At 49.1% G+C, this 18,421-nt stretch overlaps 1 protein-coding gene across 1 annotated transcript in view; it reads right to left on the bottom strand.

Moving 5' to 3' along the window:
* Positions 1-5,909: 5,909 nt before the first annotated feature.
* Positions 5,910-18,421, bottom strand: part of LOC112456146 (serine/threonine-protein kinase 17B-like) — an 88,621-nt gene continuing 76,109 nt past the window's right edge. Inside the window, exons 4-6 of the mRNA XM_025018510.1 lie at positions 14,970-15,096; positions 13,381-13,609; positions 5,910-10,760 (exon numbers count right to left, since the gene is read on the bottom strand). Coding sequence (XP_024874278.1) covers positions 9,671-10,760; positions 13,381-13,609; positions 14,970-15,096 — 1,446 coding nt within the window. The 3' untranslated portion in view covers positions 5,910-9,670. The remainder of the gene's footprint in view (positions 10,761-13,380; positions 13,610-14,969; positions 15,097-18,421) is intronic.

Here is an 18,421-nt window from a genome sequence, read left to right as displayed (position 1 = left end):
GTGGGTCACGAGAGCGCTCTCGAGAGCGCGCCAACAAAAATGCGTCCACATTGGCGTGGCGTCGGGTGCACCGGTATCTTTCCGGCGGCGGATTTATCAAGATGACCGGGATTGCGGGTTCGCTCGAAATAATCCCGAAACAACCTACCCCCCGATTTCCGCGAGCGCGTGAAAAAGTCGCGAAGATCGAGAAGAAGAATCCTCGGCGGTGCCACCAAACTTGGACGTTAGAGAGATCTCTCGATCCGACTTCTTCGCAAATCGACTCCCGCACTATACTGTGGACGAGAGAAACAAATACGCACGGGTCTCGGCGCCGTCGGAGAACGGAGGCCGGCCGATTTTTCGCATTTGACGCGTACATTTTCGCTCTTTATCCCGGACGCGAGAGATATAAACGCGCTTGTAAAAGCGGCAATATGTTAATGAACGCGCGAGGGGGCCTCACCTTCAAAGTTTTCATCGCTTCCCGGAAACGTGCTTCAAGTACCGATCTGCCATTTGAACACTGCTCGTTATGGAATGCGTGCATTATTGCAGATATCTCGAAATAAGTAATAAATACGTCCACAGGACATTGACCTTAATGTCTATCTCTCGAGCAATCGGCTATCCGTACATTATTAAGAACGCCGAAAGTACCGTTTTCTTCGTAATATCGTGGAAAAGTGGAGCTGAGTTCAACGCCACGTATCGCGTGGGACTAATGGTAATTAGGTTGGACCTGGACGCACAGAAGGCGAGGAGAAAGTGCCGCTGTGTTTGCGGGTGCTCATGATCGAAGGGAGGATCCGCGCCTGGTGTTTGCGACGGAATTTGCCGCTGGATGTTGCAAGGCTGAACCAGTGCTCCCAAGCCTTGTCCATATAAATATATCGATGCGTGTAAATTCGATACCGGTATTATTGGCCGACTCTCGATAAAATATACAACACAATTTAACACGCGTGTATATATCATACCTCTTTTTCCCTCTCTCCCATTATCCGTATGTATAATGTAATAAATTGAGGTAAATTTTTCTCAACTGAAGAATTAACTATCCTTTATTTTGTGTCGAATAAGGTTCCGATTATCAGGGCGAACATCTTTGCTGGCGTAAATGCTCGGGCGCGCGTCATTCGCGCGTATCGAGGCGCGTTGAAAAGAAAGGGAAAAAGAACTGGTTCGAGCTCTGGTCGTCGAAGGTAGGGTTCGAACCGCGAATAGACGATCGCGGCTACCCATATCCTTGGCACACGATCCGCGCCGGTGGTGGCGATCTCGCTTGGTGCTAATTGCCGGTACTAATTGCTTGTCACCACGCTCGTCGCGGTGATACTCGCACGTATCGCTTCTACGTACGACACCGAACACTCTTGGGGATACGAGGCACGTCGCATACGCGACACGATGACTGTCGATTCCGACAAAGGACCGACAAAGAACATTCCGCGAAAGTTTGCACAGACGACGTGTCTCATGGGTCTTTACACGCGCGATACGCGAAACGCTCGCGCGCGCGAAAGCGGAGGCCGTTGCCACTTTGTCGCTGCCGAGGTCCGCAGCGATTTATTTCTCCGGACACGAGACACTCGGGTAATCACACGACTGAGATCCCACGGAGATCGCCTTCGTCTTCACGGAATCTCAATGATATTGATTTAAGAGGAAATCGGTTTAAGCGGATCTGGGAACGTCTATCGCGAAAAATGATCCCCTCGCAAATTTTTAAGATTCTACCCGATATTACGTGTGAAAAAGAAGCATTATAGTTGGGAATTATTTTAGCGGGAGAAACTTCATCAGGGGGCTTTCACGGTATTTAAAATATCCCCGCGATCTATCTCGCGCTGCTGATTTGTTTTCGTGCCGCGGACAAATTACACTTCGCTCGTCCCGCCGCGGAGAAATGGCTTCGCGAGAGTGGCCGACAGTCGGATCAGTCTTTAAAATCTAAATTTGCGCGCTTTCCGATGTACAAAACGTCGGCGAGGAGGCGAGGGGCGACTCCGCATCGATACGCGCCGGTAATATTATTCATGAGGCTTTCACGGATGCCGGCAGGTATTAAAGCGAGGGGAAGATTTTAGCCGACGTGGATTCTATTTCGCGACGTCGGACGTCAGCGCTCGTCACTGTCACCGAGGGCACGCCGGAGAGGAGAGGCGCGGATAACGCGGTTTCGCGCTTGAAAGTTCAATCTAAAGCGAAACCCGTCTCATCCCGCGCGCGAGGGTTCGAAGATTGGCTGTTCTCTTATCGTCAATCGAACGTATATCTCTCTTTTTTCTTTCACGGCCGTAGACCGCAACGTTACGCGATGAATTCTGCGTAGATTCCTCACATCCGCGCGTGGATACATGTTCACCTCGCGGTGTCCGAAAGGTCGAGCCTCCACTTTCCAGCGGCAGATCGCGGCTGTCGCGATCGATCGGATAACTGTCGGAAAAGCCGTGCCATTTGCAAAAGGGAAAGAGAGACAGGACGTGATTGCGAGCCTGCGAGGTCGGCCCCTATCGTGCCGTTCGAAATCAATTATCCCGAGGATGGGGACGCGGAATCGGCGCGCTTAATGATTTCTGTTTATAGGCCTACCTTTCCGCCGCACCGGCAGATGCGATAAATTCGTGCCGCGCGTCATTGTTGACTTTGATGGCTCGTTATTTGCGGCACTGTCCTCGGCGCGATACGTTGACGTCTTCGCGCGCAATAAAATTGGTACGTCTCACTTTCGTACGCCGCCGCGCCGGCCGCGTCGCGACGCGACGCGGCGTGACGGGACGGAGCGGGGGCGAAAAGCCGGCGCCGATGACCTCAAGAAGTCTTCCGGCACGGCTGCCTCGGGGGAAAAATCTTATCGGCGATTTACGAGCTTGACGCGCGACCGGCCGACCGCCGGCCGGCGAGAAAGAGAGCTCCGGGCGCCTTCCATTTCGAGCGCGGAACACGTGGCTCCTTTTGAAGATCGAGAATTTTATCGTAGCACGCGAGAGTATAAAATTAGAACCCGAGAGCGATATGATAAAGGCCTGGCGAAGTGGAGGGCTCACCGGGTGGTCAACCAGCGACAACTATAAATAAACTAAAGATACTCGCGCGAATTAAGGAACCTCGCTGGGAAAATTTCTATCTACGCGAATGTCGTATTTTATCTTTGTTAAAATGGTATGCCAAATTCGGCAATACCGAACGTCGAATTATTCGCGACGAATCCCAAGGTCCGGGCGTTATTCGAACAACGCGAAGAGGACACGGCGAATGCGAGGAATGCAAATTGTCGACCCCCATTAAGGAAAAGCGGCACGATGTGTTTGCGCTAAGCGTAATGCGCGTAATGCGCTACTACGTGCGCGCGTCGTCGGCGTCGGGTTGCACGTGCGAGTTCCCTACGATTTACGATCTTAGAATTAGACACAATAGGAACGACCCGACTCTCGCGTCTAATAATCTTCGCCGTATACGGGACGGGACTCGACGCGCTCGTGCCGACTACCGACTGCCGACGCGAACGTTGCCCAGAATTTGCTAATAGCGCTCTTAAAAGGACATCGGCGACCGAAAGAGACGAGGTTTTCGTAACGTCCGCGTCGATCTGCGAACGGATGAGTTACAGTCCGCTGTCATCCCGAGAGATTCGAGTCCTTCCGCGTTCTCGATCGTGAGATACTTCTTCCGCAAGAGCGCGAATCACAATGGGACGAGGACGAAAGGGGACAATATACTGAGTTAGGTCTGTCGCTATCACCAAAGTGCGAAAGCGAAAGTTGTCGAAATTCGTACGACGCACCAAGAAAAGTCCAAGGAACAGCTTTAATCGTCGCGTTAATGACGCGGCGTGCGATGCGAATCAGCTTTAAATCCGCCAGGATAAAAATCGGCCTGCCTTGTAATTAGAGGCCTCTCACGCCGCCCGTTTCGATTCCACATGGCACGTTACATCTTTCTCTTTCACTCTGCCTCCGCCTCCACTCTGCCTTTGTCCTTTTAATTTCTCTCCCTTTCTTTTCTCGGTGGTTGCGCAGCGCCGGGGCAACTCGCACCCTGACCTGCGCGCTAATTAACGAATTATCATTCGACGGCAGCGAACAGCGGCGGCGCGACTTTATTTGGTCGCGCCAGGTGTTACGAACGGCACGCCGGCGTTGATTTAGCAATTTCTAGGCGCCACGAATCGCCAAGTAATCGCTTGTCGCCCCCGGCAATTTCCATTATCGGCATACCGAGAGGCTGAGAGTCCGCGAAGGCCGTCGTCACGGCGGATAAGGTAGAAAGAGACACGCAGCCTCCGCCGCGCCGCGATCCGTTGTCGTCGTCGTTTTTCGTTTTCCCGCAAAATTCGACGCGGCGTAAATGAAAGCGTGGGAAAATCTTGTGTAGCATGCACCTCGTATTACCGAACCGGTCCTAGGAATATCATAAGAAAATTGCTACGTCGAAGGGCTTCCCGATCATTTTCTTGCAAACTTAACGGATTACGTGTGTTCGTGCGTAAAAATATTTCAAGTTTTTATTTCGCGCGAGACGTTATCGTCCCTGATGGTATTATTCACAAAATTACGACGATTTTAATGAGACGCAAATAATCCAAGGTTCACACAGTAATTTCGTTTTCATCCATGACGGAAGATCGGGAGTTTGCTATACCCGGTTAATTTCTGAATTTCTTGAATATGCAGGCGCGTGGGCACCTTCAAGGTGAAGCCGCCGCGGTTTTGAGCGCGATTATATCACGTTTCATTCAATTGCAAAACGCGCGATTATAGCGAGCGCACTGTTATTATCTATTAAAATGGCAGTATCTCGCTGTATCGGCCGATTACGTAGTTCCTCGGTGACACAATCGCATTAATGTACAACTGCGATTTCTCCGTTCATCCCGTGTGATCACTACTGATATTATTTCGGCAGATATACCGCGATATGAAACGAAGCGACTGTTATACAACTTCGCGATGAGGAAAGGAGGAGGATTGAGTCGTCAATTTTTAATAAGAGCGTGAGCTTTTATTTATAGCAAAATTTCGATTGAGAATTGATCAATTTTGTAAAGCAAGTCGCGCCTCGCTCGATCCTACGAAAGCCGAGACATTTTCCAGCTCTCCGTGTCGCAGAAAACTCCTTAAAGGTGAATCATCGCGGCAGCTGTGCCGCTGCTAATGTACGCCTATTTATAGGATAAACGGCGACGTTCTCGGAAAAAGTGTTCCATTGGCCATATCGGTAAGCAAACGCGAAACCAGGGCCGCTCTCCCTCCGTCGCCTCTCCGTCGTGTATCGTTGATTTTAATCGGTTAACCGGCGAACCCGCGCGCAACGCATCTCCCGCAGACGGAGATTTTCCACGGCATCCCTGCTTCAGATCGCATCGCTATTCCACCCTTCGGTTGTCCCGCGAGAGAGAAGGCGTTGAATTATTTATAATAACGCCGGTAGGAACAACCGCGCGGCATTAATGCGCGAAACGGATTCCCTGTTCCTTGCCCCGGGTGCGTTGACCACGCATGTAACGCTAGGACGTCCCGGGAAGTCTTGCTCCGCGCGTTATTTACGGCAGAATGCAAATTTAGCGCGTAATTTATCCTTGTCGTGAGAGAACGCTTCCCTTATCCTTAGCCCGAGTAACTTTAAGTGATGGCACGGCACAATGGACGTTGCGCGCGTAAATAAAAGTAAGACCATAATTGATAACGCAAAAAATGAAAAACAAACACGAAGTACAAACGAATGCTTCTTAAGTTTAAGTTTCTTCTCGTGTTACGACACGTGTAACTCTAATGGAACGTGCGAGAGTAGCCTTTCACTAGGCAACCCGTTCGGCATCGTTGCACGTGAAGAGATTGACGCTTAACACGCAATGCGTGAATGTTATTGAAAAATCAGCATTGTCGAAGAGACAAGTGGGGAACGAAATTTACAAAGAAATTTACACACGGTTTTGAACGTATTGTTGCGTTTATTTCGTACTGTATTATTAAAATTAATACAATGACAGAAGTATTTACAGGAGGTTTTTAGCAGCTACATGCGCGATCGCAATCTTCGCGATTAATTATTAATGATATAATAATATAATAGCATAATATAATATAATAATTCTATAGAATATAATAATTATAATATAATAATAATAATAATAATAATAATAATAATAATAATAAGAGAATATATCGGGCAGCGCGGCGCGTCCAAGTCGCACGGAAGGCAAGAGTCGACGGCGTTCTCCGCGGATTTCAATTAACGCGAAGAAATGAAGCGAAAACTGATTAATTCTGACTAATGACGTATCACAAAGAAGAGAAATAAATAACGAATTCACGCGAGAGAAGCTAAGTCGACCCACCCGGGTCGCGCCGCCCTCGCCCGTCGTAGCAAAATTATATTTTACAGGTCTATTCCGCTCTTTGATTCTCGGAGACGCATCTTGAACCACGTTCCCCGGCACACACACACGCGCGCACATGCGTCTCGAGAGGAAATGCACGCGTTCGAATTGTGCGTGTACGCGGCTTGTCCGTTCGCGTTAACGAACATTTCGGTGGTTTTTGCATTGATCGTCAAACCACCGTGGTCGGAGAGACCGAATAATCGATCGAACAGTCGCCTCGGCCCACGAGGTCGAAAGTTTCCCCGCGCGATGGGTTGAAGCACTAAGCAGTCGCCGAAGAGAAGATTAAACATCACGAGATTTTCGCTTCGCGAGTTATTCCAAAGTTGCTGATTTGGAAAATTCGAAATTTTCAAGTCTAAAGAAGTTCTCGAAATAGTCAACGTATCAAAAGTGCGCTTTTTAACTTCGAAGAGAACCATCAAAAACCGAACATCGATCGATATTTGCAAGCAATACGGAAAGAAATTCGGGAGTGTTGCTAAAAATTTCGTCGCGTTAAAACATCAGTTACATTTACTGGCAAATTCCACGTCCTCGTATACCCCATGGAGATTTTCTGCAAAGAGATGTACAGATTCACGGTTGGACGAGCCTCTCGTGCTGCTCGAAGCCAAGGCTCGCCAACCAAGTCCGTAGTCATTTTTACAGCGCTCTCCTCGTCCGCTCTTCTTTCTTTCTCGTTTCGCTCGGCGAAGACACAGGTCGCTCGTTAGCGTCTCGCCAACGAGCGTGTGTCCGCGGCGAAATGAACGAAAATTAGAGGCGCGAAAAAAGGGGGAGCGAGCGTGAGAAAGAGGACGGAACGTGTTTATGACTAGCATTCGTTGCGCTATGCGAGCGAGCGATTCGCGCGCTTCAATTTGCGCGCGATGATGAATTTTGTGGCTAAATAAATTTGTGTATGTACAATTTTGATTTGCGCGTCCACGAGAGCCCGGAGAGCAGACGAGGTCGATTGTTGTTTTTTCTCTCTTTCGTTTTTCTTCCGCGCTCGACGAGCAACGAACAATTTTGAAGTAATAGAAAGAAAGGATGCTGGTTCATAAAGTATATCTGATAGTACAATTGAGAAATATTTAACAATAGGAAAAACGTATATACACGTGATATATACGGCCTATAGGAAAGTGGTCCCTTCTCCATAACGTGCGTCGAGAGTTTTCGGTGGTTCGTGCAACGAGTTCATTGACATCTGAAGGGCTCGGCCCCGCATTGTTAATTTCTTCCGCCGAGGCCGTATTCGAGCTAACTCGAGAATTAGAGGCGTCTAGAAGGCTCGTCCAATTTTTTGATCTCCCGCGAAGCCGCGCGCAATTAAGGCACTCTTCACACTTCAGACGTACAATTCTCTCCCTGTTAGGCATCACAGTCTCGTGACTCGAAAAGCCTTGCCCGCGAGTAAACTGGACAAGTAAACGTAGGCACTGGTGATATACGCCGTATTAGCGCACAAGCGTCGTGATTTTTCTTAAAGGAAGGCACCGAAATGTGTTTATCTGGATTGTCGTTAATCTCGGTCGTCGTTAAATTCAACAACCGATTAATATGGCGATTCGTGCTGACGGAACCGCGTGCAATGCACCGAGATACGTTATATTGTTGCTGACATTGCGGGATTTTTGTCAACTTATTCGAAAATCGGCCACTCGAACTTTGACAAGCGTTCTCGAAACGAACGCGGTATAAGACGTAACTTTTATCAATTTATTATTGATACACGAAAATGTCTGTTTCTAAAAATCGTGCTTCAAAAGTTAGGCCTTTCGGAATTACAACGTTGTTTCGGATAAACATGCAACGCGTCTCGGTGCATGCGCACGCGATGATAACTCGAATTTCCCTCAACTCGAAAGGACGGTCGATCAGTCTATCAATAACGGCAGCCTAAGGGGAGCTCTCTTTGCTCAAAGTCTCGATTTCAGACGCATTCTTTTCCTCCTCATCGGGCAGTGACGGTGGAATCCGCCGGGATTATCGGAGAATCGCCATCGACTCTTGATGGATCGACTATCCTCGCATGTGGCGGAACGCGTTCCCCCATAGCCTCCATCCAACGTTGGGTGTCGCTATGACTCCGCATGACCTTTCCCTCGGATCTCCACCGTCGCCACCCCGGCGCGAGACCACCCCTGTTGATCGGCGTCGCAACCGCAACCGCAGGCACCTTCTCACACAAGCCACGCATACCTGCGACTCGTTCTATCGCTCGTACCTTCTCTGATTACTCGAATATGTACATCAAGACCACCCTCTTCGAAGCCGCTCGCTTCCACGAAGAGTCAATGCATACATGCACGCACGCATACATACGAATACGCATTCACATTCTCTCTCACCCGTATTTACAACAGCCGTTTGTTCGCTTTGATATGATACAAGCTACAATCTCTCGGCACCTTCGCGAAGGCACGCGTATGTGGAGAGGCGTCGTACACGTAGGATTCCGCGTGCGACACGCTTCGCACGCGGCTACGTCGTACGATTTGCGCAGTCGTGCACACGCCCTTTACAATCTGTCTCGGGTTCCTGAGAAGTCCGGCGAAAAGTCAGGACAGGGGCTTCGAGAAGCTGTTCGAGGATTCTGGAGATCAGGCTTAGTGTGGTACGTGCAACGTTTTATTCTCGCTACGAAATACTGCTTAATATTATATGTATCGTGATCGAGTTACAGGATACCGTTTCGCAAATTTTTCTGATTGAATTAACATCTTCGCGACACGGATCGCCTTTATAAGTTGCACCGTGACTTTCGGAAAAATTAAAGCAAAAATACACCATATTCCTCATGCTATAATTTCACGTTCCCCTAACGCTATCACAGCATTATGCGCTTCACGAAAAATAAATTCAGAAGTAATCCCTTTTATTTTAACCACTGTCGCGTGACATATCGATATCGCTCTCGACTTTATCACTCGATCGCAACAATCAAAGGAACCGCGAATCCGAATATATTTTTCACACAAAGCTCATAGTCCTACATTCTTATAGAAAGACGCGTAATCCTGAACCTTTTTTAAGAATCTTCTCTGACGTCACAGCCTTCGCAAATCTCGAGGAACTTCGTCCGTCCCATCTCATCCTTCGTTCGCACATCCCTCGGGCACGCATCGTTGCTCAAAACCTCCCTCCTACTTCTTCACGTCACTGTACACGTGATATTACGCGATACGTACAATCGCCTCGAACTCCCGATCTCTCGGCAGCTCCTCAAGGAGGCTGCCAGAGACGTCCGTCCACCTGCGCGCGAATATAATTCAACTGCCGGCACCTGCTGGCGCACAGCTGGACGGCACGATCCTACGAGGCCTCATGCACCTGGAACCGTCGAATTCGCGCTTGCACCGACTCGCACTGTACCTCGCTATACCTGGTGTACCTGCCGGCACGTACGGGTTCCCTAATAACCACCAGGTTGCCGCCCCGTTCGCGGAGCGCCTCGAGACCAGCCTTGCTACTGCCGCCGCCGCGCAACGCCGTCACCGTCGGCGGCGTCGTCGTCATCGGGATCTTGGCGATCTTCGTCATCCCGGACGAGGTCTCCGATGTGAAGCGGCTGAGCGCCTTGCTGACGACGCCGTTACACTCGCGCGGCCATACTCGGGCGGCGCGATGGTGATGATGATGCCTCTGTTCCCACCTGTCGGCGGTTGCGTCGGCGGCACTGAACGGGAAACTCGCTCTACCTTGACTCTTACCGTACAGAATAAAATCGAGAGAATCGTCCGAATAGATGCTGCTGCGATCGCTCGAGCTGTCGGTCGAGATTTCGGATACGGTGTCGCTGCCGCTATCGCTGCACTGTTGCTCGGCCTCGCCGAGGATGAACACGGGCGTGCACTTGAACACCTCGCCGCCGCCAGCCGGCATCGTGTGGGTGGCGGTGGCGCGACGTTGCTGAATACTACCGCCGACGTTTGACGGCGACGGTTCGATGATGACGATCTCCGGCAGAACGCTGCCGGAGAACTTTCGCGCCAGCGAGTCCATGTTCCTCTTGAAAGTGTCCCTTCGGTCCGGGCTCAGCCCGAATCTAATCGGTTTGGACAACGATCTCGAGACCGAGTAAAGATTTTCCGTATGCGAGGAGACGGCGCGAGTGCCCGCTGCTGGTTTGGAAATCTCCGCACTGTGGCACAGACCAGTCGTGGACGACCTTTGTTGCTTCTCGCCGTCGCTCTTCGGCGTGGACGAGACCTGACTTTGATTGGCGATCGGCAATTCCGACGAGGCGCTGTTCTCCTGCGGGGTCGTCGTCGTCGTCGTCGAGGAATCGAGGACGGCCGCGGGGCTTTCGTCTGACGAGGGGCACGTCGTCAAGGGCGCTAACGGCTGCTCGAACATGTTGAACCAGGGATGCTGGAGGCACTCGGTCACCGTCAGACGTTCGCTGCGAACAGACAAGAATTGTTCGTTTGGAGAAAATCGTTTTCAATACTCTCGCGAGTTCTTCGCGAATTTTTCAGCTAAAATAAGCCTTTTATTTCAATATCGTATTTCCAATTTCCTGTTAGAACGCTAAAGATAAGAGGCTTGACGGTTACGTCGGTTACTTGAGTACACACGCGCGGTGCTCTTGAACAAATATATCCTAACAACAGGCTCGTTCCGCGAACAACGTTCTCGTCGTCCTCGTTAACTCGAGGAGCGAGAGAGTCAAAGGGTTAAGAGACCCGTCGCATAAACGACCTCCGCTAGCGGACCGCAGCATTTATCGGCGGTGGCCATCATCGTGGCGGTCCCGCCGGAACGTTTTCGCGTGGCTATTTCGTGCCGCGCGTATACCATCCACGTATCGCACGGCCTGCCCAGAAACCATTACGTTGGCTAACGTATCGGTTGTCTTCCGGCATACGGAATGGCGCAGGATATCTTCAATAACGGAGCAACGAATTGCGCAACACGTAAACGCCGTGGAATGTCGACCCGTAGCTACTAAAGTGCTTTAGGGGGCGGTCCCCTTAATTCCGGGACCGTCAAAAAGGCCCGAATAAAAAGTGTTCGCATAAGCGAATTAACTCTTCCACTCTCGCATTTACATTATCATTATCGTGCGAAAAAACAAACGCTAAATATTGGACAAAATGTTCTACCAGGTAGACTAACGTGATATAATTTTATGAAGCGGAATAGAATCTTACCAAGTTGTCGATGAAAATTATCTAACATAACAATCACCGTTATCACGGCGAACAAATTTATAGATCACGCTTCTTGCTAATCATTAATGTAATAACACTAATTAATTACGCGATTGTTTGCATAATACAAGTAAAGAATGTAAAAGAATGATTAATTGTAAGATACATTAATTTTAATGTAAATGCGCATAAACGAATGTAAATTCGATTGCGAATATGTTTTTCTCCGAAGCAGTGTAATGCAACCTCTTCGAGACTAAATATGGTAATTTGCAGGTCAGCAATGAAGACTGCCATTCAACGTCGTCGAGCATGATGATAAGTCATGCGGGTTCCGTGCGATAAAACTTTTTGCGCTCGCAAGAGAGGAAGGACGCGGATAATTCCGGATAGCGACTTCCTCTCAGCTGTCCGCGCGATAAGGAAACCTACGAAGTATTTCTTTCTTTCACTTTTCAGCGGAACTCGCCTTCCTCGACGTCGTTCTTCGCGCTTCGAAGAAAGTTCCTCGCGAAACGATGTGGCATCGATCATCTTACTCGCGATCGATAGCAGGCTCGACGATCGGCTGATGGGCACTTCCTATCCTCGGACGAGAATTAATAAATGCATCTCGAGAGATGGAATCACAGTGGCGCTATTGTGTGCAGTTAATCCGCAAAGCATTAAAAGGAGGAAGGCGAGGTGAGTCAAACGCGATTCGAGGAAAAGATCTCGCGTGTTTAAAACCGGAAATTGTTGTGGTTCAATCCGAGAGGCATTAATTTGCGCGTACATCTGTCTGATTTCTCAAATGCACGCTTGCGACTTTTATTCGCTTTGTTACATCTCGCATAATCGAATGAAAGCCGAAGCCAATAACGCGATGAAAGTAAACCAGAGGCTTGAGGATATGTCTCGCTCCTAAGAATTTATACAACAAGAGACACCGACGGACGAGGCTAGAAAAAAAGGCGCTCCGACGACAAGCTGACGGGAATGCGAAGCAACTGTCGCGGAGTTTCGCATAAGCCGCGAATGGCTTTCTCTCGAAGTGGATGCGGCGTGAGACCTCGGAGCTATCAACGGGCGACCGGGCGACGACGTTGACCTACTGATACCGAATCGCTCCTAGCGCGAATTTCCGATGGATCGTTACCGTCGCGCGATGTCGTCATCTCGGTTACGGCACGAAATCGTCGCGTCGCCTGCGACGATACATCTACGTGACGCGATATTGTTTTCGTTCTAGGAAATCGGCCGACATACCGACGTAACTAACAATGTAATCGACGCGGCGCGGCGCGGGCGCGCGTTTCGCGTGCTATCTCTTTTCGCTTCGAGGTAAGCGCCGGACATTCTCGGTAGATCGCCGTAGCCTTCCGCGAAGGAATTATTTTCACCGGTCCAGGAATGCTCGCGCCGGTTCTCCGGTAACGCGCTCACCGACACTCGCCTGACGAGTCCGGCGACTTAAACGCCGATCGAGCGATACGACGTGGGGGCGTAATAATAATTCGCGGCGACGACGACGTCCCGAACGCGTCGGGACAACGAATGGAAATCTTTCCGTCGAATCAAGTGGAGTATATGAAGATAAATGACGTCGAAGTGACTCGCCACGATGATCAATGAATCTCGCTGTGAATCTGCGTCGCCGCACGGTTGACGCTACGTGCGTATTTCACGGCCTGTTCTAATCACCGAGAATTCTCATCTGGGAATTAAATTCCTCGAATCTTTTCTCGTTTATTTCAACTTACGCATGGATATGCGAAATTTGTGTAATTACGTATTCTAATTTTTTTTAGTTATAATTAATATCCACTACAAATATTTATTATAAAAATTATGAACGATTAATGTTGAGAAATTCACTTGACTACTTACTTTGGGTCCTTAACCATGAGCTTGCGCATAAGATCGCGCGCCTCCTCGGAGACATCTTCAAAGAGATCATCCGGGAAGTCCAGGCGGCACCGGCTAATGTTACAGAACGTCTCTTGCTTGGTGTCTCCACCGAACGGCGAGCATCCCGTTAGCAGCACGTAGAGCAGCACGCCAACGGACCACATGTCGGTCGCCAGGCTGATCGGCTCGTAATTCAGAACCTCCGGGGCTGAGACACACACGGCAGATGAGCCGTTATTATATCGTGGTACATCGAACCCTAATGCTCGTCAGATTGTGCGTATATGTGTATAAGCGCGCGCGCGTGTGAGTCCCGGTAATTAAATTCAGAAAAAAAAACAAGATAACGCCTTTTTTTTCCCCTCGACCTTTCTGCCATTACATCGTCGCGGCCGTTATTATGACGCGCCAATGCACCGATGCTTAATGGAGCCACGCGTGTTCTTCAACGGGATAATAATTGTAACCACGGACATATTAGGCCCCAAGCGCGAACTAGGTAATCACTACGATACGCGTGAAACCGCGGTTCGCTCGTTTATCGCGTCGTAATAGTCGCTACAGTTTTTCCTCACCTCCGTTTAATTGCGAAGATCCACGTACTGTTTTTTTTATCGCGCCAACGGTCTCGCTAATTTCTGCGAATAATCTCAGAACTAACGCTAATCGACTAATTAAAGATTTAATTTCCTCACCGACGAGGAAATAACAATCAGAGTTTCTTAGTTCAATTAAGGCCAATCTTTTCTCTTTTGTTTTTTATTCGATAGCACGATACGCGATTTTGAAGTTACTTTTCAGTTTATCTTCGCGGTGCAAAGGTTATTTTTTTTTCCAAGACAATTTCAAGCGATTTCGTAACCACGAGGGTGTAACCGGACCATTTGAAGACTTTTCGATTTTCTCCGTGAGATTATCGCGTTTCACTATTACCTAACACCTTCGTCCACTTAGGGCATGACCGTTAGACGGTAGTGCGATGTAATTGCGACGGTAATCGGTTGCGAGGATCGTAAAAGGGTCCTCCTGACCGATCGGGCGCGCAGAACCGACCACGTGCGGTTCTCTGGCTTTATAGCCGCGAAGTGGCTTGTTCTGTTCAATTATGCAACGCGGCTATTTCCCTAATGGAACTACGCAGCACGAACCGTACGAGTGATTTCTTAGCATCAAACAGATCGCAAACGTGGAACACATGAAAGTGCGACCTCGTCGCACTCCGATCGACTTCCGAGGCCGGAAATTCTCGCTCGGTACGTTCACCGTCTGTACATGGAACCGCATCAAAACAGGCTCGTTTTAAGTATCAGGATTGTAGCCTGTTATCCTTAGTGACACGCACAGATCCGAAACGTTTAGGAAAACGCGCGCAGGTGTTGAGTACGATTACGGTTCTCGCGCGAACGCCCGGGTATTTATCACCGACGAACTGGTGCGCGAGTCCTTCCAACTTGGTAGCGTTTCACGGTGACGAGCGACATATTCGGAGTCCATTACTCAAGTCGAACGAAATGAAACTGCGTTCGTGGAAGGCCGTGAGTCGCGCGCAGAGTAAAGTAAGTACTCACCAACATAGTCGGGCGTGCCCAAAATTTCTCGTATGTCCGCTCCGTGACTGATGTACCGCGATATGCCAAAGTCACATAGCTTTACGTCGCAGTCCGGGAATTCTCCAGTAAGTACCAAATTTTGCGGCTGAAACATATCAAAAGGCAAGAGGTTCAATAAAAGACGACTCGCTGTCATTGACAAGAGAAAGGCCGTTATTAAAATAAAATTGCTACGGAGTAGATCGTAACTGTTTTAACTGTATACGTTTATACATCATGCGCATGTAATTTCTCGAAATTTACTTAAAGACAGTCCGAGGCGTATAGCCTGTGAAATCCGAGCGAGGAGAAAAAAGAAGCGAGCAGGTTTTTATCTCGCGGTGATCACCGTGCGACAATGCCAATTTCCTGCCGCGAGATAATATGGAGAAAGTAAAGCTTCTTTTCAGAAGAGGACGCACGATGATTGCTCTCCGGTATGTTCTCTCCCTTGGCCGTTAACACGGACAAAAGCGGCCCCGGGTGCTTTCATGGTCTCGGTCAATTATCAGAAGCACGCAAGCGAGCGGGCCGAAACACTTTTTTCTACATCGGACAACATCTCAGGAATTTCGGCGCCGCCATGCAAATATAGCGATAAATTACACGGCTTATAATTACAGGTACATTCTCCTTTCAGAGGTAGATACATACGTTCCTGCGATACCGCGATTTGCTGTTTAATTTTAGCCGGCGTGGCCTCGAGCGGATCTCACATCTCGGCGGAATTTTAATTCGAGTCCTAATTATCGAAAGACCGCCCAATACACCGCCGCGCCGCTTCGGAGTTCCGAAAAATAACAACTTCCGCGTCGACTACGCGCGATAGAGATTTTTGCCGCGGCGCCATCCAGTAGATGATTAATCGTCGGAACGAGGCAAGGCGGAGAAAGGAAATGCGGCGCGTACGTAACGCACGCGGCATTCTTATTTTTTTTTTTCGATGATCAGGTGGAAGAGAGGCAACGAACGTCCACATTATAATAACATGAGTCTGCGTAGGTGTCTCGCGCGAGGCATAATGCCTGGACGTAAACGATTCCGCGATAAGAAAGGTCGTCGCGCGGCCTAGGTGCAACTCTCGTGCCCACATGACATCCTTTCTTCCTCTCCCCCTTCCCTCTAGCGCATCTCACGCTGACTCTTTCCTCGGAAAACAATCGAACAATGCCGAAGGGGCTGCGGATAGAGGCCGCGGATGAAGCCCGAGTCGCCGGGGAAGAGCGAGAGACGAGAGGAAGCTCGTTGCCGGTCCATTGTCAACGCTCCGCGGCTGGTTTACGACCACCTAGGTCGCTCGAGAATTATGTCTTCAGTGAGATCGCGTCTCCTAAGGATGCCATTATCGGTGCGCTTTATTAAAGAGAACGCGTACGGTGGTGAACCATCTGGTCACGGCGTTTTATCCACGTCGTTTGCTCCTTTCGATTATACGCGCGAAAGGGAGCTGTTGTTGTATTAAATACCTTTAATGAGGTACCGACGGTTCGAATTGCTCTCGTAAAGCAATTCGAACCTTCGGGGAATAGCCGACGACAACTCAGTCTCGTTCGAATGTTTGCGCGCAGATGTTTGCCATGCAGCTTGCGAAGGGCCTGATGAAAGAGCGCGGATCACAATTACGCTCATGGGAGTGACAAGTCATCGGCCATAAAAAAAAAGAGTTAAAACGTTAACTCGATTAGGGTGAAAATGAAACGATGTAAATGTAAACCTATTCAACTTTCGTCTACTGCCGCTATTGTAATGCTAAATTCAAATAGAAAGCTATTTCTTATCGCAAGTTGTGCGAAATTTGCATGATTGATGACATCGTTTTTTGTTGAGCCAAGCGCAAGAAATTGTGATTCGTGTCCGGCCCGACCGCACCCCTCTTCCGACACAAAATCGATCAATTTAAATAACGTCCGTGGCTTTCGGGATGCAGAATATTCGCACGTGATTGACGGCACGGAGACTCGCCGGAGCTCGGAGTCGAAGGGAGAGGAGCACTTGCCGGTGCACGATGCATTACGAGATGCGATCGAGAACAATTTTCGCGATAATCGATCGGCTCGCCCACACCCAATCGTCACGTCGAGAGCTAACGACGACGTCGACACACGCTCGAGAAACCCGGCTGCGAGCTCCTCGCATAATGGTTAATCATGGAAATGTCTTTGTTCCTTATTAGAGTGACTTCCTGGACTGGAAGCGTATACCTAATACTCTATTAATTCCTACGCAACGCGTGCGGTACGCGCATTGAAAAGGGAACGCGACAGTGCCACGTATAGTTCTGATTTTCCGGATTCCAGATCACCAGTCGTGTCAATCCGGAAACTAGACGGCGCAATCTCATAATAGCGTAATGAGAATTTCCTAGCTAATTTGTTACCGCTATTATTACGAATTAATGGCACACATTAACAAGAGTAGATAAGCGACTATTATTTTATTAATGTAAAAACCTCAGATACAAATCTTAATTATGCATTCTGTTTTCGAAAGTATAAAGAGTTTGGTAAGTGGGATAAGAATGAGCGCACGGAATTAGACCGATGAAACGCGCAAATATTGAGAAATTAGGACGGTGTAATTTTTTCAACCAAAAATAGCCTCGTTCTAGTTGAAATTTCAAAAGGAGACAAAACGTGACACGAGGAAAACCAACCAGCAACCTCGCGGTGTCACGGAGCCGCTTTTAAATCATATTATTCGTCGTACATTGAGTAGCTCATGATGAAGCCTGGTCACGTCCGACTCGTAACTCGGTTTAACGAAACGTAACACACAAACTGAATCCTCGAGCGTGCCGAGTGCCTTTGTTCCATCCACATCCTTTTACAAACGACGAGACAATGTCCGATAAATCGCTGCTCCGAATTTCGACGGCTCCACGTATCAAATTCAAACGCAACTTTAATCGTCGATCTTTAATTATTCCTCTCGTTATACGCGAGAGCGTGAAACGTAAACGCACGAACGCGAATCAGTCGTGATTCAGACGGTGATTTGAACCCAATCCTGTTTAGTTAGCGCGAGAGCGGCGCACATTGGCACGTAGAAATTCCGACATACGCGACAGAGCGCGTTCGAAGGGGGCCTAGCTGCCTTCGACAAACGTGTTCCCGGTAACGACAGGTCCGATGCAACGTGCCCCATAGCTGCCTACGGCACCTCGCGCATCGGGCGTGCATTTTTCGAGGGGACACACGTCGGTCTTGGCGTCCATTACACGCTCGACGGCAATCTCGCGCCACTTAATTTAACGCGCTCAATAAACGACGACTATTCCGACGAAGTGCGCTCGTCACGTAATCGAGGTAATTAATCGTGACGCGAGCGCGCGTCGTCCATTCGCTCTTATTCCTATCTTATAGACCGATGCAAGTTGCCTCGAAATTTTTTTGTTCTCATCGCGAACTCTCCCCGCGCGTCTCCTTCAGGAC

This window comes from Temnothorax curvispinosus, unplaced genomic scaffold, assembly GCF_003070985.1.
Source record: "Temnothorax curvispinosus isolate PA1 unplaced genomic scaffold, ASM307098v1 QBEX01006657.1, whole genome shotgun sequence".
In the NCBI taxonomy this organism is placed as follows: Eukaryota; Metazoa; Arthropoda; class Insecta; order Hymenoptera; family Formicidae; genus Temnothorax; species Temnothorax curvispinosus.
This window is presented reverse-complemented; position numbering and strand designations above follow the sequence as displayed.